This window comes from Nelusetta ayraudi, unplaced genomic scaffold, assembly GCF_046127955.1.
Source record: "Nelusetta ayraudi isolate G7.1 ecotype Tasmania unplaced genomic scaffold, CSIRO-AGI_Nayr_v1 ptg000120l, whole genome shotgun sequence".
Classification (NCBI taxonomy): domain Eukaryota; kingdom Metazoa; phylum Chordata; class Actinopteri; order Tetraodontiformes; family Monacanthidae; genus Nelusetta; species Nelusetta ayraudi.
Window position 1 is genome coordinate 4,257,440 of NW_027466170.1, and position 16,184 is coordinate 4,273,623.

At 48.3% G+C, this 16,184-nt stretch overlaps 2 protein-coding genes across 3 annotated transcripts in view; one reads left to right on the plus strand and one right to left on the minus strand.

Annotated features, from left to right (window-relative positions):
- The window catches only part of kcnab1a (potassium voltage-gated channel subfamily A regulatory beta subunit 1a), a 64,541-nt gene extending 57,554 nt beyond the window's left edge, over positions 1-6,987 (plus strand). For both annotated transcript variants that reach the window (XM_076049756.1, XM_076049758.1), the window contains exons 4-14: positions 1,379-1,458; positions 1,556-1,600; positions 1,745-1,789; positions 2,380-2,423; positions 2,566-2,652; positions 3,723-3,808; positions 5,142-5,262; positions 5,388-5,482; positions 5,647-5,767; positions 6,222-6,310; positions 6,461-6,987. In XM_076049756.1, the coding sequence (XP_075905871.1) occupies positions 1,379-1,458; positions 1,556-1,600; positions 1,745-1,789; positions 2,380-2,423; positions 2,566-2,652; positions 3,723-3,808; positions 5,142-5,262; positions 5,388-5,482; positions 5,647-5,767; positions 6,222-6,310; positions 6,461-6,550 (903 nt within the window). In that variant the 3' untranslated portion in view covers positions 6,551-6,987. The remainder of the gene's footprint in view (positions 1-1,378; positions 1,459-1,555; positions 1,601-1,744; positions 1,790-2,379; positions 2,424-2,565; positions 2,653-3,722; positions 3,809-5,141; positions 5,263-5,387; positions 5,483-5,646; positions 5,768-6,221; positions 6,311-6,460) is intronic.
- A 2,631-nt stretch (positions 6,988-9,618) lies between these two features.
- On the minus strand, positions 9,619-11,397 carry ssr3 (signal sequence receptor, gamma). The gene is made up of 5 exons (XM_076049759.1): positions 11,168-11,397; positions 10,627-10,753; positions 10,382-10,480; positions 10,032-10,163; positions 9,619-9,921 (listed from the first exon to the last, which is right to left on the minus strand). The coding sequence occupies exons 1-5, from the start codon at positions 11,298-11,300 to the stop codon at positions 9,855-9,857; spliced, it is 558 nt and encodes a 185-aa protein (XP_075905874.1). The 5' UTR covers positions 11,301-11,397; the 3' UTR covers positions 9,619-9,854.
- Between the last annotated feature and the right edge of the window lie 4,787 nt (positions 11,398-16,184).

Sequence of the window (16,184 nt, forward strand, 5' to 3'; positions counted from 1 at the left end):
CGCTGACTAACGAGGCCGATTAGGCAGGATTTCATTTAGCCTGAAAAAAAGTGAACTCCGCTAATAGAAATTACACCTAATGGAATCGCATCAGTTTCAATTTCCTCGACTCTGGGCTTGGTTCAGTGGAGAGCAGGTACCTGTGGCAGCGGGCAGCCCTCCAGGGAGCCCAGAGGAGAAGAAAACTCAGGATGGAAGGCAAAAAAAAAAAAAAAAAAAAAAATCAGGCCCGACCTCGGTGAAGGCCACCGGCTGAGGAGCATCGATTCAAGTCGCTCTTGGTTTTCACCGTTGGCTTCCAGCCGGTCGTCTCCTCGCAGCTGCAGGTGGTTTTTCAAAATGCTTTTTCTCCTGTTCTTCTGCTTCTGCCTGGAGGAGGTGTGACTCAGACGTCTGTTAACAGAGAGAGCCAAGCATGAAATACACTGGCTCGTCATGTCTCATCGTCCAGTGTGTGTGTGTGTGTGTGTGTGTGTGTGTGGCGGGGTTATAATGCCCCTCTGGTCTTCAATGCACTCAGTAGTAACCAGAGAGACACAGGAACTTTCCTGAAGCTCCATCGCTTCCCTTTTCCTTCCGCTCTGTTTGCTTTCTTTTGCTGGTTCAGGGCAAAGAGGCATTTTTTTTTTTTTTTTCAACAGTGGTCACTTGCAGTACCAGAAAGCCCTAGTTGTGTTGTCATAGATGTGTGTGTATACTCCTGGAGCTCCGCCCACTCTGAGCCGCTTGCAGAGATGAGAGATGATCTCTCTCCTCTGGAAAAGACACCTCGCTGCCCGACGACACACACACACACACACGCACACTGTGAAACACACAGCACACACACGCAGCTCTGCACCCTCAACCCACACACACACACACACACACACACACTCTCATGCTCTGCAGGGAAATGACACTAAACCCACTTAAAGCCCGGCTGTAATAAAACTCTCGGCGGGGCAGATCGGATCGCAGCCTGGTGATTTATGGTCACCGCGTCAGCAACAGTATGAAATAATGTGTGCACATACAGTATGCAACACACACACACACACACACACACACACACACACACACACACACAACTTATTAACCTGCAGAGTCGACACAGCGCAGACAGACGATTTTTCACGGCTCGCTGCCGTAATTGCCGCTGTGATCCCACATGATTAATAACAGTCCGCAGCGCAGCTTGAGTCTGTGATCACATGACCTGGGCGGAGCCATGTGACCTGGGCGGAGCCACACAGCTCCCCACTAGGTTCCTGTGTGGCCTTCGTCATGAGCTCTGCCTCCATCGGAACTCCAAAGTTCGGCTTGCACAGTTTGTGCGAATTCTAATTCTGTTTTGTTTATTTTTATGTGTTGTGTGTGTGTGTGTGTGTGTGCACAGGTTGCAGAGCAGCTGATGACCATCGCCTATGAGAGCGGAGTCAACCTGTTTGACACGGCGGAGGTGTACGCAGGCGGCAGGTGAGTGATGCCGCTGCACCTCCTCTTTCATCGCCAACGCCGTCGCGGCGCCGCCGGCTCGGTGCTGTGGTCCTGTCTCATTTCTGTTTCCTCGCAGGGCAGAAATCATTCTGGGGAACATCATCAAGAAGAAGTGTTGGAGGTAACCGTGTGTGTGTGTGTGTGTGTGTGTGTGTGTGTGTGTGTGTGTGTGTGTGTGTGTGTGTGTGTGTGTGCTGTTGACGGCACACTGCTGAGCACGTGCAGTACGTCTCACTCTGACTGACTCTGCTCCGTCTCTCTGCAGGAGATCCAGCCTGGTCATCACGACGAAGCTCTACTGGGGAGGAAAGTGAGTGTGATGATGATGATGATGATGATGATGATGATGATGATGATGATGACGTCAGTCGAGTCTTTTTGACCAGAAGAACTTGTGCGCTCAGACACTTTGTTTTAATCCCACCACACCTCATTGTGGAAGCTGCAGCAGCATCGCGTCGCACAAGCAGAGAAACCAGCAGAGAAACCAGCAGAGAAACCAGCTGCTCTGATGATTCATGAGAGCAGGAGTCAAGATGAGGAGGGAAAAACGCTTTTATATTAGACTCACACACACACACACACACACACACACACACACACACACACACACACACACACACCTGGGCTCAGTCTGCCCAGCTGGGTCGGCTCGATAAGGAGGAACTTATTTCCCTCTGCGACTCCTGAGAGGAAGTATCCTTCCCCCCTCTCCTCCTCTTCCTCCTCTTCCTCCTTCTCTTCCCCCAGTCCCCCCACCCCCCTCACCCCCCCTCTCCACCTCGTCTTCCTTCTGACATGCGGCGCCGCATCAGCTGGTGTGTTGTTTGTTCAGAAAGGTCAACAACAGCATGTTCACGCTGTGTGTTGTCGTGTTGTGTTGCGTGTGTGTCTCCTCAGAGCCGAGACGGAGAGAGGTCTGTCCCGGAAACACATCATCGAAGGTAGAAGCACGGCGACGCTGCGGCAGCGCGACGCCACTCATTCATTCATTTATTGGCAGTTTTGCCGAAGAGTTGAATATTGTCCACGGTTGTGTGTTTGTGTGTTTGTGTGTTTGTGTGTTTGTGTGTTTGTGCGTGTCAGGGCTGAAAGGTTCTCTGCAGAGGATGCAGCTGGAGTATGTGGACGTGGTGTTCGCCAACCGGCCGGACAGCAACACTCCCATGGAGGGTGAGTCCACACGTGCACAGACGCACACAAAACACACACGCAAACAAACGCAGCAAGTTCGACTGTGGCGTTGGACTTTGCTTTGGGATCGGCGAAGGTTTCTCTCCAGTGAACCTCCAAAAGTCCAACTCTGAAGCTCCGCCCCCCTCTGCCCGAGCAGATGCAACTTAAAAAGTCAGAAGTTCGCCTCAAACACGATTCCTCAAAAGCATTTTCTGCTGTTCTGTGTCGCTCTGAGTGATCTGACGCGTCGCCAGTGAGCGACAGCTGGGCAGGAAGTGCCGCCGCTTCGGGGCAGGAAATGCCACTGTCGCCGCCGCCGCCTCCTCTTCCTCCTTTGCCTCTTGGCTCTTTTCCTTCTGTCCTCCTCGTTGATGCTCTTTGGTTCCAGTTCAGTTCCCTCCAGCTGCTCTCTTCTCCCACGTGTCCCAGTCTGGCCGAGAGTGGTCGCCTTTCACTGAGAGTGTGAGTGTGAACAATGGCGAGGAGGAAGAGGAGGAGGAGGAAGAGGGGGATCAGGAGGAAGAGGAGGAAAGATGCAGTTATTGTCTCTTCCGTCTCTTCCTGCAGCTGTTATTTCCACTGGCAGCAGGTATTTAGTGTTGCAGCTCTTCATCCTGATTACACTCCTCAGCACATCTGCTCCTGAACTACTCCTCCTCCTCCTCCACCTCCCAGTCCTCCTCCTCCTCCTCCTCCTCCTCCACCTACTCATTAGGCCCAGTGACCAGTAGTTGATGTAAAACCCAGACGGCGGCGTTGATGTTTTGGCTCTCTGCTGCCCCCCCTGACGGTTGTTGGCTGGTGCAGTCAGAAGTGCCGGCAGCTCATCGTGTCATTGGAGATGCGACGGCTCGGGGCTGATGGGCTTCAGTGAGCGAGCCCAATATTTTGTTCTCCTGGTTGTCGCAGAAGGACGACGAGCAAATACTCAATGACATTTGTCTTTTTTTAAAACCGACTGAAAACGATCCGGATTGGAGCCTTTCAAGCTGGATGAGAGCATCCGCAACCTCTCCAGGATGTGTGGGTCGGTCTGACTGTGTGTGTGTGTGTGTGTGTGTCCACAGAGATTGTCCGGGCCATGACCTATGTGATCAACCAGGGGATGGCCATGTACTGGGGGACGTCCCGCTGGACGGCCATGGAGATCATGGTGAGCAGCTTCCACCCAATCACTGAAACTATTTTAATATTCAGACAAATCTCAGTTTTTTTTCTTTCTTGTGAACAATGTTGCTTGGAAACAAGGCAGAGTTTGTGTTAATTCCAAGTCGACTCTAATTACCCACCGAGTCGGTGGTTGTTTTCTTCTTCTTTTTTGAACTCTTGTTTCCATGGGAAAGAAATCATGTTTTCCAGTGGGTTCCACACCTCCACCTTCACTGCAGCTCCGGGAGCTCAGTTCCAATGTCCTCGTCTCAGCGTGTGCTTCAAAGTTCTAAAAATCAGCCCTCTGTGATGTCACAAGGGGCACCGACGCCTCTGTCTCTCTCGGTTTAGTGTCTCTGCGTTGGCTCCGCCTTGATTTCACACGTATCCATAGAGAGGGATATCGCAAAAGTGCCATGGAAACATTTTCTTTCGCTTTTACATATCAGTGGACGTGACGTCCGGGGGTCACGTGACCAGTTCACTTCAAGTCAAAAAATGAACCTGGGACCTTTAATGTTTCATAATCCACTCAAAAAGTGTTTCCACAAACGCTCCGCGTCAATCACAGCCCGCACCCCCCCCCCCTCCCCCCAACCTCCTCTCCCCCATCCTCTCTGTTCCTCTGCTGTGGCGTGATGTCGACACGCTGCCACGGTGTTTACAGGCGGCAGATTTAGTATCTGCAGAACATGAGAGCAGATGAAAGCTGCTTCATTGAGATAGCAGCAATAATGTTGGGGGAGGGAGGGGTGGCGGGACTAAACACGGCTTTTATAGAGTGCTTGCTTGACATGGCACAGGCACACACACACGCACGCACACACACACACACACACACACACACACACACACACACACACACACACACACACACACACACACACACACACACAGAGTCATGAGCCGAAGTCATGGACTGCAGTTACAAAAGGGCAATTTGTGCGTTGAGTGACGGCGGCGACATTATCTCCCTGCTGCCCCTCCCACCGCCTCCATCCGGATGTAGTGTGTGTGTGTGTGTGTGTGTGTGTGTGTGTCTGTATGTGTGTCTGTATGTGTGTATGCGTGTGTGTTTGTGTGTGTCTGTGTGTGCGTGTTCTGCTGGCATTTGCGACGGCGCTGATATGGAATATTGATCAGGTGACTCACTTTGAATTTCCAGCCGCAGTCTCCCACCAGACGGAGCGCGCGCACACACCTCCACTTGCTCTTTCAGTCTCAGTTAAACATGAAACGGTCGTTCATTAATTCTCGCCCTTTCTTCTTCTTCTTCTTCTTCTTCTTCTTCTTCTTCTTCCTCTTCCTCTTCCTCTTCTTCTTCTCGCCCCCTGCAGGAGGCGTACTCAGTGGCCAGACAGTTTAATCTCATCCCCCCGGTGTGCGAGCAGGCCGAGTATCATCTCTTCCAGAGGGAGAAAGTGGAAGTTCAGCTGCCTGAACTCTACCACAAGATCGGCGAGTCCTCCCAAAAGAGCTCCTCACCGTCAGAGCGTCGACTCGGCCTCGCCGCTCACAGATCTGACTTTCCTCTGCTTGTCTTTCCCTTGTCTCACCCCCCCTCCCTCACTCCGCGGTGACAGGAGTCGGGGCCATGACGTGGTCACCTCTGGCTTGTGGCATCATCACGGGAAAATATGAAAACGGCATTCCCGAGTCATCCCGGGCCTCCATGAAGGTCAGAGAAAAGGAAGAATAGTGGTTTTTGTACCAGTGGAGGCTGTTTGGATAATCTGACGTGCACAAGTTCAGTTTTATGCAGCTTTTGAGCCGCGGTGCAAACCTTTCCTCTTCCTCTTCCTCTTCCTCTTCCTCTTCCTCTTCCTCTGCCCCACCCTGCAGTCGTACCAGTGGCTGAAGGAGAAGATCGTCAGCGAGGACGGCCGCAAGCAGCAGGCCAAGCTGAAGGAGCTGGGCCACCTGACGGAGAAGCTGGGCTGCACTTTGCCTCAGCTGGCCGTGGGTAAGGACTCGGGACTCGGGACTCACGACTCACGACTCACGACTCACGACTCACGACGTCCATGGTCGTTGTTGTTGTTCTGATGAAAAGAATAAAAAGATATGACACATTATGGAGTCATGAAAAATAGAGAAAAAGTCCAATGAAAACTGGAACAGCAGTCAATAAAATCATCATCACTGTCATTTTTTTATCAGGATGATAGGTAGATAGACAGATAGATAGACAGATAGACAGACAGACAGACAGACAGATAGATAGACAGATGTACTTTATTGATAACCAATTGGGAAACTACACTGTTGCAGCACTTGAGTGAGGCTTCGCTTGTTTGTTTGGAGGTTCTGCTTTTGAGGTTTCCTCTTGAGTAAAAACCCCTCAGAAGACATGATAGGGAGCAGTGCACCATCTAGTGGACGTGTTGAGAACACCAGTCTGTGTCTCCTCCATCCAGCCTGGTGTCTCAGGAATGAAGGCGTGAGCTCGGTGCTGCTAGGAACGTCCAACCCGGAGCAGCTGACCGAGAACCTGGGGGCCATCCAGGTAGACACACACACACACACACACACACACACACACACACACAGGTTTTCAGCTTCTTTCTGAGGTTTAAAGTTATTCTTCACTTCCTGTGACTGATTTCCACATTTTTTTGTTTTTCTGTGTGTGTTTTATTTTGTTGTCTGAGCTCAGGTCCTTCCGAAGATGACGTCCCACGTGGTGTCCGAGATCGACCACATCCTGGGCAACAGGCCGTACAGCAAGAAGGACTACCGATCTTAGGCCAGGCCTCGGCTCCGCCCACCTGCTCACCTCGCTACTTAACCATACCGCCGACGTGGGCACCGCCCGCCACTCAATGTCCAAGTTTGCCGGGGTGTCCAGCCCACTTCAGCCTGGAGCAGCTGTCTGTCCAGGACTCGTCCCGCCGCTCAGATCAGGTTCATCTCAGGTTCCCGCTGTTCCAAACTCGGCCGAGAGATTCGCAAACCAAACTCGAGCTTCTTTTACTCCGCCTCAGTTCGTCCGTCCGTATCGGCCCTTCGTGCTCCATCTTGTCGAGGCACCAACTTCAAACTATGCAGAACTTCTTCCGTCATTAACTTTTGGGAAAATACAGGCAGCCTCCACTAGAGGGCGAGCTCCACTAGACAGCGAGGCATGGCGAAACAAATGGCAGAAGTGTTTAAAGTAAAAGTGCCTCGCTCAAGGGCATTCTGGTACTCTTTCTCATCCTTCTGGTTTGTCCAGCAAGACTTCTACCTTCAAGATTTTGATTTTTGATTTTCAATTTGACTTCATTTCATAAGTCCAGTCCAACCACATTATATCGGCATCAGACGATCAGCCAGTTTTACTGTAGTAATAAAATAAAAAAGGCCCATTAAACAACAGCCTAGATCTTAGAATATGGAGCCGTGGAAGTGGCGTGAATGTGTTTCAGAATTTCTGAAAAAAAAGCACAAACCTACTGTAGTTTTAGTCATATGCATGTGCGCTTTACTTCTTGAATAGTCTGTGCAAGATTCGGCCAAGGATCATATCATTGGTTGGGAACATCTAGTTATTAGTATTTTTCTTTAATCTTTATGAACCTCAATAAAAGTACTCAATGTGGTTTCACTAAAGACGAAGGAACCTCTACAGCATGCAGCCGTCAGCACAGACTGATGGCATCGAGATTTGTAGGGCAGTGATAGATTTTCGCTGTGAGTCCTGGGAGACGTGGCGGTCACTAAATGAGGAAAGTGTGCAGGGCGAACAGATGCACCACTGATCCTGTCAGAATTAAAATGTATGGTTGCCTGCTTGTAAATTGAAAAAAACAAAAACAAAACCTAAAACGCATTCATGCATTAAATTAATGTAAATAAAAACATAAAAACATATCCATTTCACTTCCTGGGCTCTGCCGCATGAAGGCCGGTGCTGTCTCCCAAGTGTTAGAGCTCCCCCGTGTGGGCATTAAAATTAATAAGGGTCAGTGAGGACGTTGCCTGGGGGAAAAAGTGATTAAAATTTAATTTGTCAGCTTTGAAAGTCCAGTATCTAATCATAAATGTGCATTTTAATCGTAATTTAGGTAGAAAGCTGCATTAATGGGGCTTGTCGATGACGTCACTATAACTTGTTCTTCAAAAAACATTCTGAGCTCGTGGATGCACCTTCCGTCCGTCTTGTTTGCGTGAATTAGCTCTCGGCCAATAGCAACCAGCCGTGTCCAGCCTCGTGTACCGACACATGCATGACTCTTCTGTCCTGCTGTAGTGTGCCTCTCCCCCCCCCCCCACAAAGCACAAAATACAACAACATCAAGAAAGACTCTGTGACAGCGGCAGCTTTGTCGACGCCCCCTGGTGGCAATTTAGTGGAACTGCCGCTGCGGGCCGCTGGTCTTTGCCACGTTTGCGGGAGAGACACACAAAGAAAACCTTCTTTGCCGCCTGTCAACTGACGCTGCCTCCATGAACCATGCAGTAAAAAGGCTGAAGCATTTAGATGATACAACCGTGTTTATAATAATTACAGATGAAAAAAGTTGCTTGTTGAGGCCTCACGAGGCAGATAACAGTATTTATTTTAGAGTAGATAATAAATCTAGTCTTTATTTTGGAATTTTAAGGAATTTCTTGGGGGGGTTATTAATATTATGGGGAGTATTTATTGTACATATGTAATGTAAAATAAGTGCGAGGAGTCACTCTTGCTTTTGGGGAGTTCACTGTACTGTCTACTGATGATATATATGAACCAGATGTAAATAGATTTGTTCGTCGTCCCCTTCAACAGACTTCACACTTCATTGTTTCTTGCATCTTCAAAGGCGAGAGAGAGCTGCTGTGTTACTGAATAATAGTGAGACTGAAGAATATGTTCAAACGCTGATGATGATGATGATGATGATGGTGATTATGAATCATTTTCTCCAGCTCATCTCGTGGAAACACAAGCCATTGCAGAGGCGTCGCTGTCTCCTCTGCAGCGATGCTCGTCGACTCGTAGCACAAACACCATCTTGAGACCCACCAGGTTTCAGTCCGTGCACTTTGCCAAGAAGCGTGTAGGACTCGATAGAATATCAAGAGTAGATACCGAGCGCCTCCGACAGAGGCGGGATTCCTGGACGACTTCGTAGAGGAAAAGCGAGACTTCAAACCCTCCCCGGCTGCCAAAAATCAGACAAAAGTAACGTTTTACAAGTTCCTAAAATATTTTTTTGCTTGTACCCCAGTCGATTTCTTTAGTCAATGACTGTATTAGAGCTCCGCCTACTGATGTGAGAGGTGAATGACAGAGTGCCTTTGACTTGCGAGAGGAAAATATATAAATTCAGGGATGTTGTTTTTTTTCTGTCATGACAAAAATGTTGCTCAATGTTCTTTGTCTTTCAAACAGATAAGAAAATGTTGTCATGCGTTTTTCACGTTTGTTTCTCCATCCAGACTGAAATTGTTACAACACTCTGAGGGTTGGTTGCTTCCAAATGAAAACTGATCTATTTTTTTCCCCCTTTTAACTATTTATTGGTTTAGAATTATTCAATAAACTGACTAAAGCAGATAATCGGTCTGCCATTGACGTAAAATCAGCTTCTTTACAACTGACATGGGGAAAATAGTGCATCGAATGTGACACATTGGTGTTGATGGAGTGGTGATGTTGTGATTCCCTTGCCTGAAGATCAATGTTTGTGGACTACAGAGACTCTGAAGTCAATTTGTTTTGTTTTTGTCCAAGTGGCATTGAAACCAGCAGTGGAATCTTCTGAATATAAACCGTGACTTCCTTGTAAAGAAAAAAAAAAAAAGTCCATATGAAGGTGTGATTCAAAATAAAACTCCTCGTCCTCCTCGAGTGAACGTTTGGCTTTATTTGGTACAAAAACAACAGAAGACGGCCGGAGAAAAAGCCTCCAGACATTCCATCGTGAATTTCACAAAGCTGAAATGTGACAATACTGAACCCAGCATCTCCCCGATCTCTGTACCCCTCCCCCGTCTTCCCTTTTAACGTATATAACAGTTACAGCCAGACCCCCCACCCCACCCCTCCCCACCCTCCCTACACCGGCTCCCCCACCGCTGCTTCACTTGGAGCCGGTGGACAGCAGAGCGATGAGTCCTGACGAGGCGCTGATGGACAGGATGTAGTTACTGGAGGGGGTCAGAGGTTAAGGAGAACATCTCGTGTGGATGGGACTGGGTCCACTCTATATCTACACAGACACATATCACAGTTTGTCACAGCGCGGCTGGAAGGATACACGGAGGGGTTGAAGTTCTTGAGCAGGAAGAAGGAGGCGATGATGACGAGGACCAGGAAGAGTGTGTTGTTGTAGAAGATGGAGAAGGTGGTGGCCTCGTAGTCAGCCACCTCGTTCTTCTTCCACAGGATCCTGAGAGCGGCGTGAACACAGGCGTCAAGGCTCAGTCCCAGCAGAGAACGACTGCACACTGACACCAGAGAGCCTCAACAAAGACTCCAGGACGAGTCAAGACCACGTCGCTGCTCTCATTCGCATCACATTCTAACGTTAGTTTAAACATAAATGCAATATTTGTTGCAGCTAAGTGAGCAGACTGAGGCCCTGCAGATAGTTTGACCCCACGTTACCTCTCATCTTTCTCCTTGCGGGACATCTTGCGGTTGTCGGCCTCAGACAACTTCCTGGTTACCTCCTTAGAAACGGCATCCTCTCGTTTCTGGGCAACCCTGTGACACGGCGGACAAAAAGAGGGTCGTCAGCACTTTCTGGGGAAAAAAAAGAAGTTATAATTGATTCCCATTAAAACGTCCCTCTGTGTCCTCCACTCTGAACCCGCGGAGGACACAGCTGCAGGAATGTCTGTCCGTCTTACTTGTGCTTGAGAACGAACTTTACGTTCTTGTAGGCGAAGGCCACCAGGTAGGTGCTGACCAGAGTCATGACACCGTACAGGACTGCAGACTGGACGAGGTCCATGTGCCAAATCCTCCAGAAGAGCCCTGAGAAGAGAAATGACATTAACGGACAGTGACAAGCCAGATGTTCTTCACTTTAGTTTGATTCCTACAGAGAAAACAAACAAACAAATAATAACGTGGGGTTCGATTATTGTTACGCCAAGAAATCAACATTTCCAAGTTGATTAGGATTAGGCCATTGTCTTTTACTTTACGCCAGGACTGTAATTACTGTAGCCCGCAGCAACTTTTCCACACTGACATAGCCGAATGTTAGCATCCTACTTTAGCATTTACACAGTTTTTAACTACGCTATTTAACTGGGATCGTTTAAAGAAATTGTTTGAAAAATACAAAGCCGTCCATCTTTATAAACACACAACGTCCCATTTTAAAAGCCTATGTGACCAGTGAATCACAGTTAGCCCAGCTAGCCGGCTAGCAGCGGTACTCACAGATGGGGATGGCCGAGACGATAAGCGCGTTCCCGTAGAAGAGCGCGGTGGACTTGGCGGAGAGGTTCCTGCTGAAGTCCTGGAGGAGCAGGTCTTCCTCCGACTGCTGCTTGTTGCTGCCTTTCGGGGCCATGGTGTGTACGGATCTGCTGCCGGCGGCTCTGCTGCTCAGCGCTGGGCGCAAGTACACTGACACGTCGGTGTCCAGGGAAGAAGAGGGACGCGTCAGCACAATACCGGAAACACGTCGCTTCTTCGTCGTCTAATTCCGTTCAGGGGGAGGCCGAGGTAGCTCATCGTCGCCATCCGCAGGCGGACCCACGGTAATGCATCCACCAAACAACTTTACCGGGTTTTGTCAGCTCACTTGATTTTCTGGGGGGTATTTTGTTGAGAAGTTGAGAAGACACAATGAGCGTTCATCAATGTTGGTCTATCGTATCACACTGGCTGAAATCTTTATTTGTTTTGTTACTTCCGCAGTGTTGGGCTAATTAACGGATACAAGCTAGCGCCACCTGCTAGCTTAGCTGTGAGCAAACAAATTCAGCTTCGGGTTCCAAAGGCAATGAGTGAGGGCGAGATAGAACGAGATTTACTTAGCATATTTAGGCGCTGTTTGAGTCTATTTCTGTTTGGTGTTTGTCAGCATTAAGGAGCAAATTAATCAATGCCATGGTCATGGTTTGTGAATTCGGAAAACACCATATTTTCATAGTGGAAGTAGAGTTGGCGATTGACTGCACAACTCGCTAACTTTTGCACATCTTGCTGTTCTTTTGTTCTATTTTAATTCACCTGGGACTCTAGTGGTTGTTTGTTCTTTTCAGTGATGCAAAAGAAGACTTTCAAGTACATCCCTCAGTCTATCGTATTGTTAATGAAGAAGTAAAAAGAGATATATATTTAAAAAAAAAAAAAAAAAAAAAAGTCTTGACTGTCCTCAACCAGGTCAACCCTGTCACCAAGGCCCTCTGGTCCTTTAGTAACAACGCTAATAATAACAACCATAATAATGATGTCCCCGGATAAAACTCTGGCCCCCTGCACGAACCACTGCCTCACTACCGTCCTTCCTATCACATTTATGTCAGCACATTGAATCATGAGCGTGTATAATGGAGCTTTTTAAAGAACTCATACGTGTCTCCGTCGGGAGCACTTGCATGGTTCACTTATTGCCCACTAGATGTCAGTAAATAACCGCACTTGATGGATGTAATTGGTTTTCTGAGGGACCGGCAGCCTTAGTAGGTCTGCAGGGGTCTGTTTCACAAAGCAGGTTGACCCTGAAAAGAGGGAAACTCTTTTGAGTTTTCAGTTTCATTAAAGGAGGTCACAGCCACATACCATTTCCTCATTCATTCAGTCAGCAGGCAAGGTGTGGCGTAGCGCAATATTAAAAAAATTAAAAAATTCAGTCCGTAGTCAGGACTACACTGTAGTAGTCAGTATTTTGTGCAACATTGGAGATGCAAGCACATGAGTCAGGCAGCTGCATGCAGGATGGTCAGAGAAGCGTGAGTCGGCTTAATAGGAGTCTGTGTTAGTTTAAAAAGGCTTCATTATTTGAATTTTTTTCATTGAACAGAACATAATACAGATTAAAACACTTTAATCTGTGTTATGTGATATGAACGATGTAGACTCAGAGTTTGTCAGTGCTACACTGCAGTCAGTGAGTTGCAGTTTGTTGAACTTGCTATGTGAAACGGAACCCAGCTCTCATACGCAACAAGGATTCTGACTGAGGATTTGTGGTCAGAAACTTGCACCTCTGTTTAGCATTTGGTGCGGGCAACTCCTGGTGCCCGCGAGCACTGTGTTGGTGACCTCCGGCTTAGACTTTAAGTGTTGTGACCGGTCCAGTTGTGGTCCAACTGGATGAAAACGATCCAGACGGATGTGCAGGAAGTCAGACTTGGAACCTCGGCGATGCCCCTGCCTTTTGACGACGTGGGCCCGTTTGACGGCTGACAGGAAAAAGATAAGGCAAGGCAAACGGCTCCCTCTACAGGACAGGCCATCCCAAAAGTCTTTTTTTTTTTTTTACCCAACAGCTTCTGACTCGTCGTCATTGTAACTCCGTATCGGTTCCTGCTTCCCCGCTTGTTCACATCCTTATCGGGGAAAAGCGACCGCGGGAGTGTGACTGCACAGCTGCGCGAGCCGTCAGCAGAACACGAGTCTTATCTCGGACCTCCGAGTCGGTCACATGTCTACCGCTGGAGTCTTTGAACGTCTCCAGTGGTGGACATGAGTGGCTTTAAAAAAAAAATGAAGAACAAGGCGGAGAAAAAAAGGCTGCAGTACTTCAACTCCCCCCCTGCTGAGCTCATCTCCGTGTGGGTTTTCCTTTTTTTTCCCCCATCCTCCTTTGCAGGAGGCAACAGCATGTGCGTGTCGCCGCCAAGTGCAGCGAGCGAGCGGGCGGGCGGGCGTGTGAGTGTTAGAATACAATGTTGTCAGGCAGGTTCGCGTGATGTCCCCGTCCTTAAACGGGGTTAGAGTTTGGGGATTAAGCAGGGCACTTCAGGGGGGCCAGGAAGGAGTCAAAAAGAGGAGGAGGAGGAGGGGGAGGAGGAAGAGGAGGATGTGATGCCAAAAAGCCTGCCAACGCCGTGCCAGGCGAGGTTGGTGCTGGCAACCTCTCTCCTGCTGCTCTCATGTAACTCATGTCAATGTAGCCCCAGCAGCACAAACAAACAACCACACGGGCTCTGCATGTAAAGCTCTCCATGGCACCCTGAGGACTGTTTGTGACAAATCACCTCCCTGTAGTGACAAATAGTTTGTGAGTTATCTTTTCTCCCGGTTGCCCTGAAGCAAAGCTCTGCTGTGTGTGTGTGTGTGTGTGTGTGTGTGTGTGTGTGTGTGTGTGTGTGTGTGTGTGTGTGTGTGTGTGTGTGTGTGTGTGTGTGTGTGTGTGTGTGTGTGTGTGTGTTAATGATATATGCATAAAAATTCCACCCAGTGAAACGAGCTGCGCTCAAATAAAGATGAAACATATCGGTCTGTATTCCTGCAGATTTAGATTGTTGATGGTTTGTAGGAGCCACATGCTCAAATGCACGCGCGTGCGCACACACACACACACACACACACACATGCACAGCTGCTGCTGCACTCGTTCAACCCGACACAAACAACTTGGTACAGAAAAAGAGAGCGAGAGACTCAAACACAAAATAGCTCAGGGGAGAGAAAAATGTATTCCAGCAGCAGCTGCAGGCCCAGACGCGTCGCTTCTATAAAGATATCTCAGAGAAAAGTGGAAACAGGACAAAGTCATTTTCCACAGTGTCGGTTCCCAGCTGACGCATCATTCACCGAGACGTGAAGCATGACTGAGTGTAAAACTCAGGCCCTTGATGGAGAAAAAGATGTTGTTTTTTTTTTTGAAGAGTTGTCAGATTCTCTGAGATTTACTTTGTTTGACCCCTCATTTTCTCGACCGCTGTGGCCTCTGAATGTGCACTTCTCAACCTCGGTTAATGTAAACTCTGCAGCTGCAGAGTCGTTTGGCATCACGGCCCGCTCAGCGTCGCCTCCCGTGTCTTTCTCCAAACTCTGCTTCTGTCATAAACGAGGCCGCCGTGGAGTTTAAATAACACAGATCAAACGTTCTCATTAAGTCCCTTTTTTATGCAAGAGTCACATGCAGGAGATTTCAGCTAATGTGCCACGTTGCATCCGCAATAAACAACAAACGTGCCCTTTTTCATGCCACCGTACAGCCATCCCCGGCTACAAAAACATCTTTTAAAAGTAAATTAGTAACAGCCCAGTTTCACAAGTACTTTAAACAACAAAATGCACTGACTGGGACTCTCCTTCCTATTAAAAAACACAAGTTAAATGTCATCCTGCTCATAAAACCTGGCCCAAAAACGTTGGAGCCTCAACTGTTACCAGCACGTCTCCCGCTTCATTTCCGTGCCACCGCCTCCCAGTGAACGTTAGTTTCCCTGCAAAGTGTAGGAGACGTTTGGCAGCAGTGACCTGTGTCAGGCCTTCGGTAGTTCATTGACTGGTAGTGTTCTCAACTTTCATTCAGAAAAATAAAGGAGGTCACCCGCAGTGCTCGGGGGGCCATGACCATCACAGGCCAGTGACTCTCCAGTCGTGGTAAATCATAACTTAAAAATAGGGTTTCCAAAAAGTGTATGATTCATATAGTTTGAACTGCTTTGTTCCCAATAGACATTATAAATAAGTTGGATGTTTAAAGTTATTGTTTAAAGTGGACACCACTTCATTCAATGCTGTATTTTAAGGGATGCTTGGCAACTCTAATTAGATGCTTGGTTCGTTGTTCCAGGCTCCAACTATCCGTGTTGGGTGAGCAGAGTTTAGCTGAAACTGTAGCGTTCTGCAGCTACAAGGGGCAGGTTTAAGGTAACTGCTGCAGTTCAGCTGCGGATTGCAGTACCATTTTTACCCTGTTGTTGAAATTGAGGCAGTTTTGCTGCAGCATGATTTTTTTTTTCTTGGATCTACACTACCAGTCAAAAGTTTGGACACATACTTCTAATTAAATGGTTTTTCTTTCATTTTCATGCCTATTCACATTGTAGATTGTCACACGCACGCATTCACTCGCACACATACACACAGGAGGATGTGTGCACCTTGCTATCTCAGGTTACGACACCTCATCAAAGATAGCAGGAGGTTTGTCAGAGTGGAGTTGGGTGGGTGGGGGGGTGACGGACGCCTCCCTCTTTTATTCCCTCCTCTGAGAAACGATACGGATGTGACAAGAATATCATTGATCAGCGAGGCACCTTTGTGACGGCGCTGCGGGCGCCGCGCAGGAGTTTGGAGGTCTGGTGACACATCTTTTGTTCAGGAGGGCGTTGTCTCCCCGAGAATCACATTCAGACTCCCTGACACCCCTCTGCTCACCCGTATCGTCTCTCTCGGTCTGCATACGTGGCTCACAGGGTTGCTGGTGCGTCTCCACTTCCATCGCCTTCATGTTCCGTGATTTATCTTCCTTTCCTTTAAAAAACTG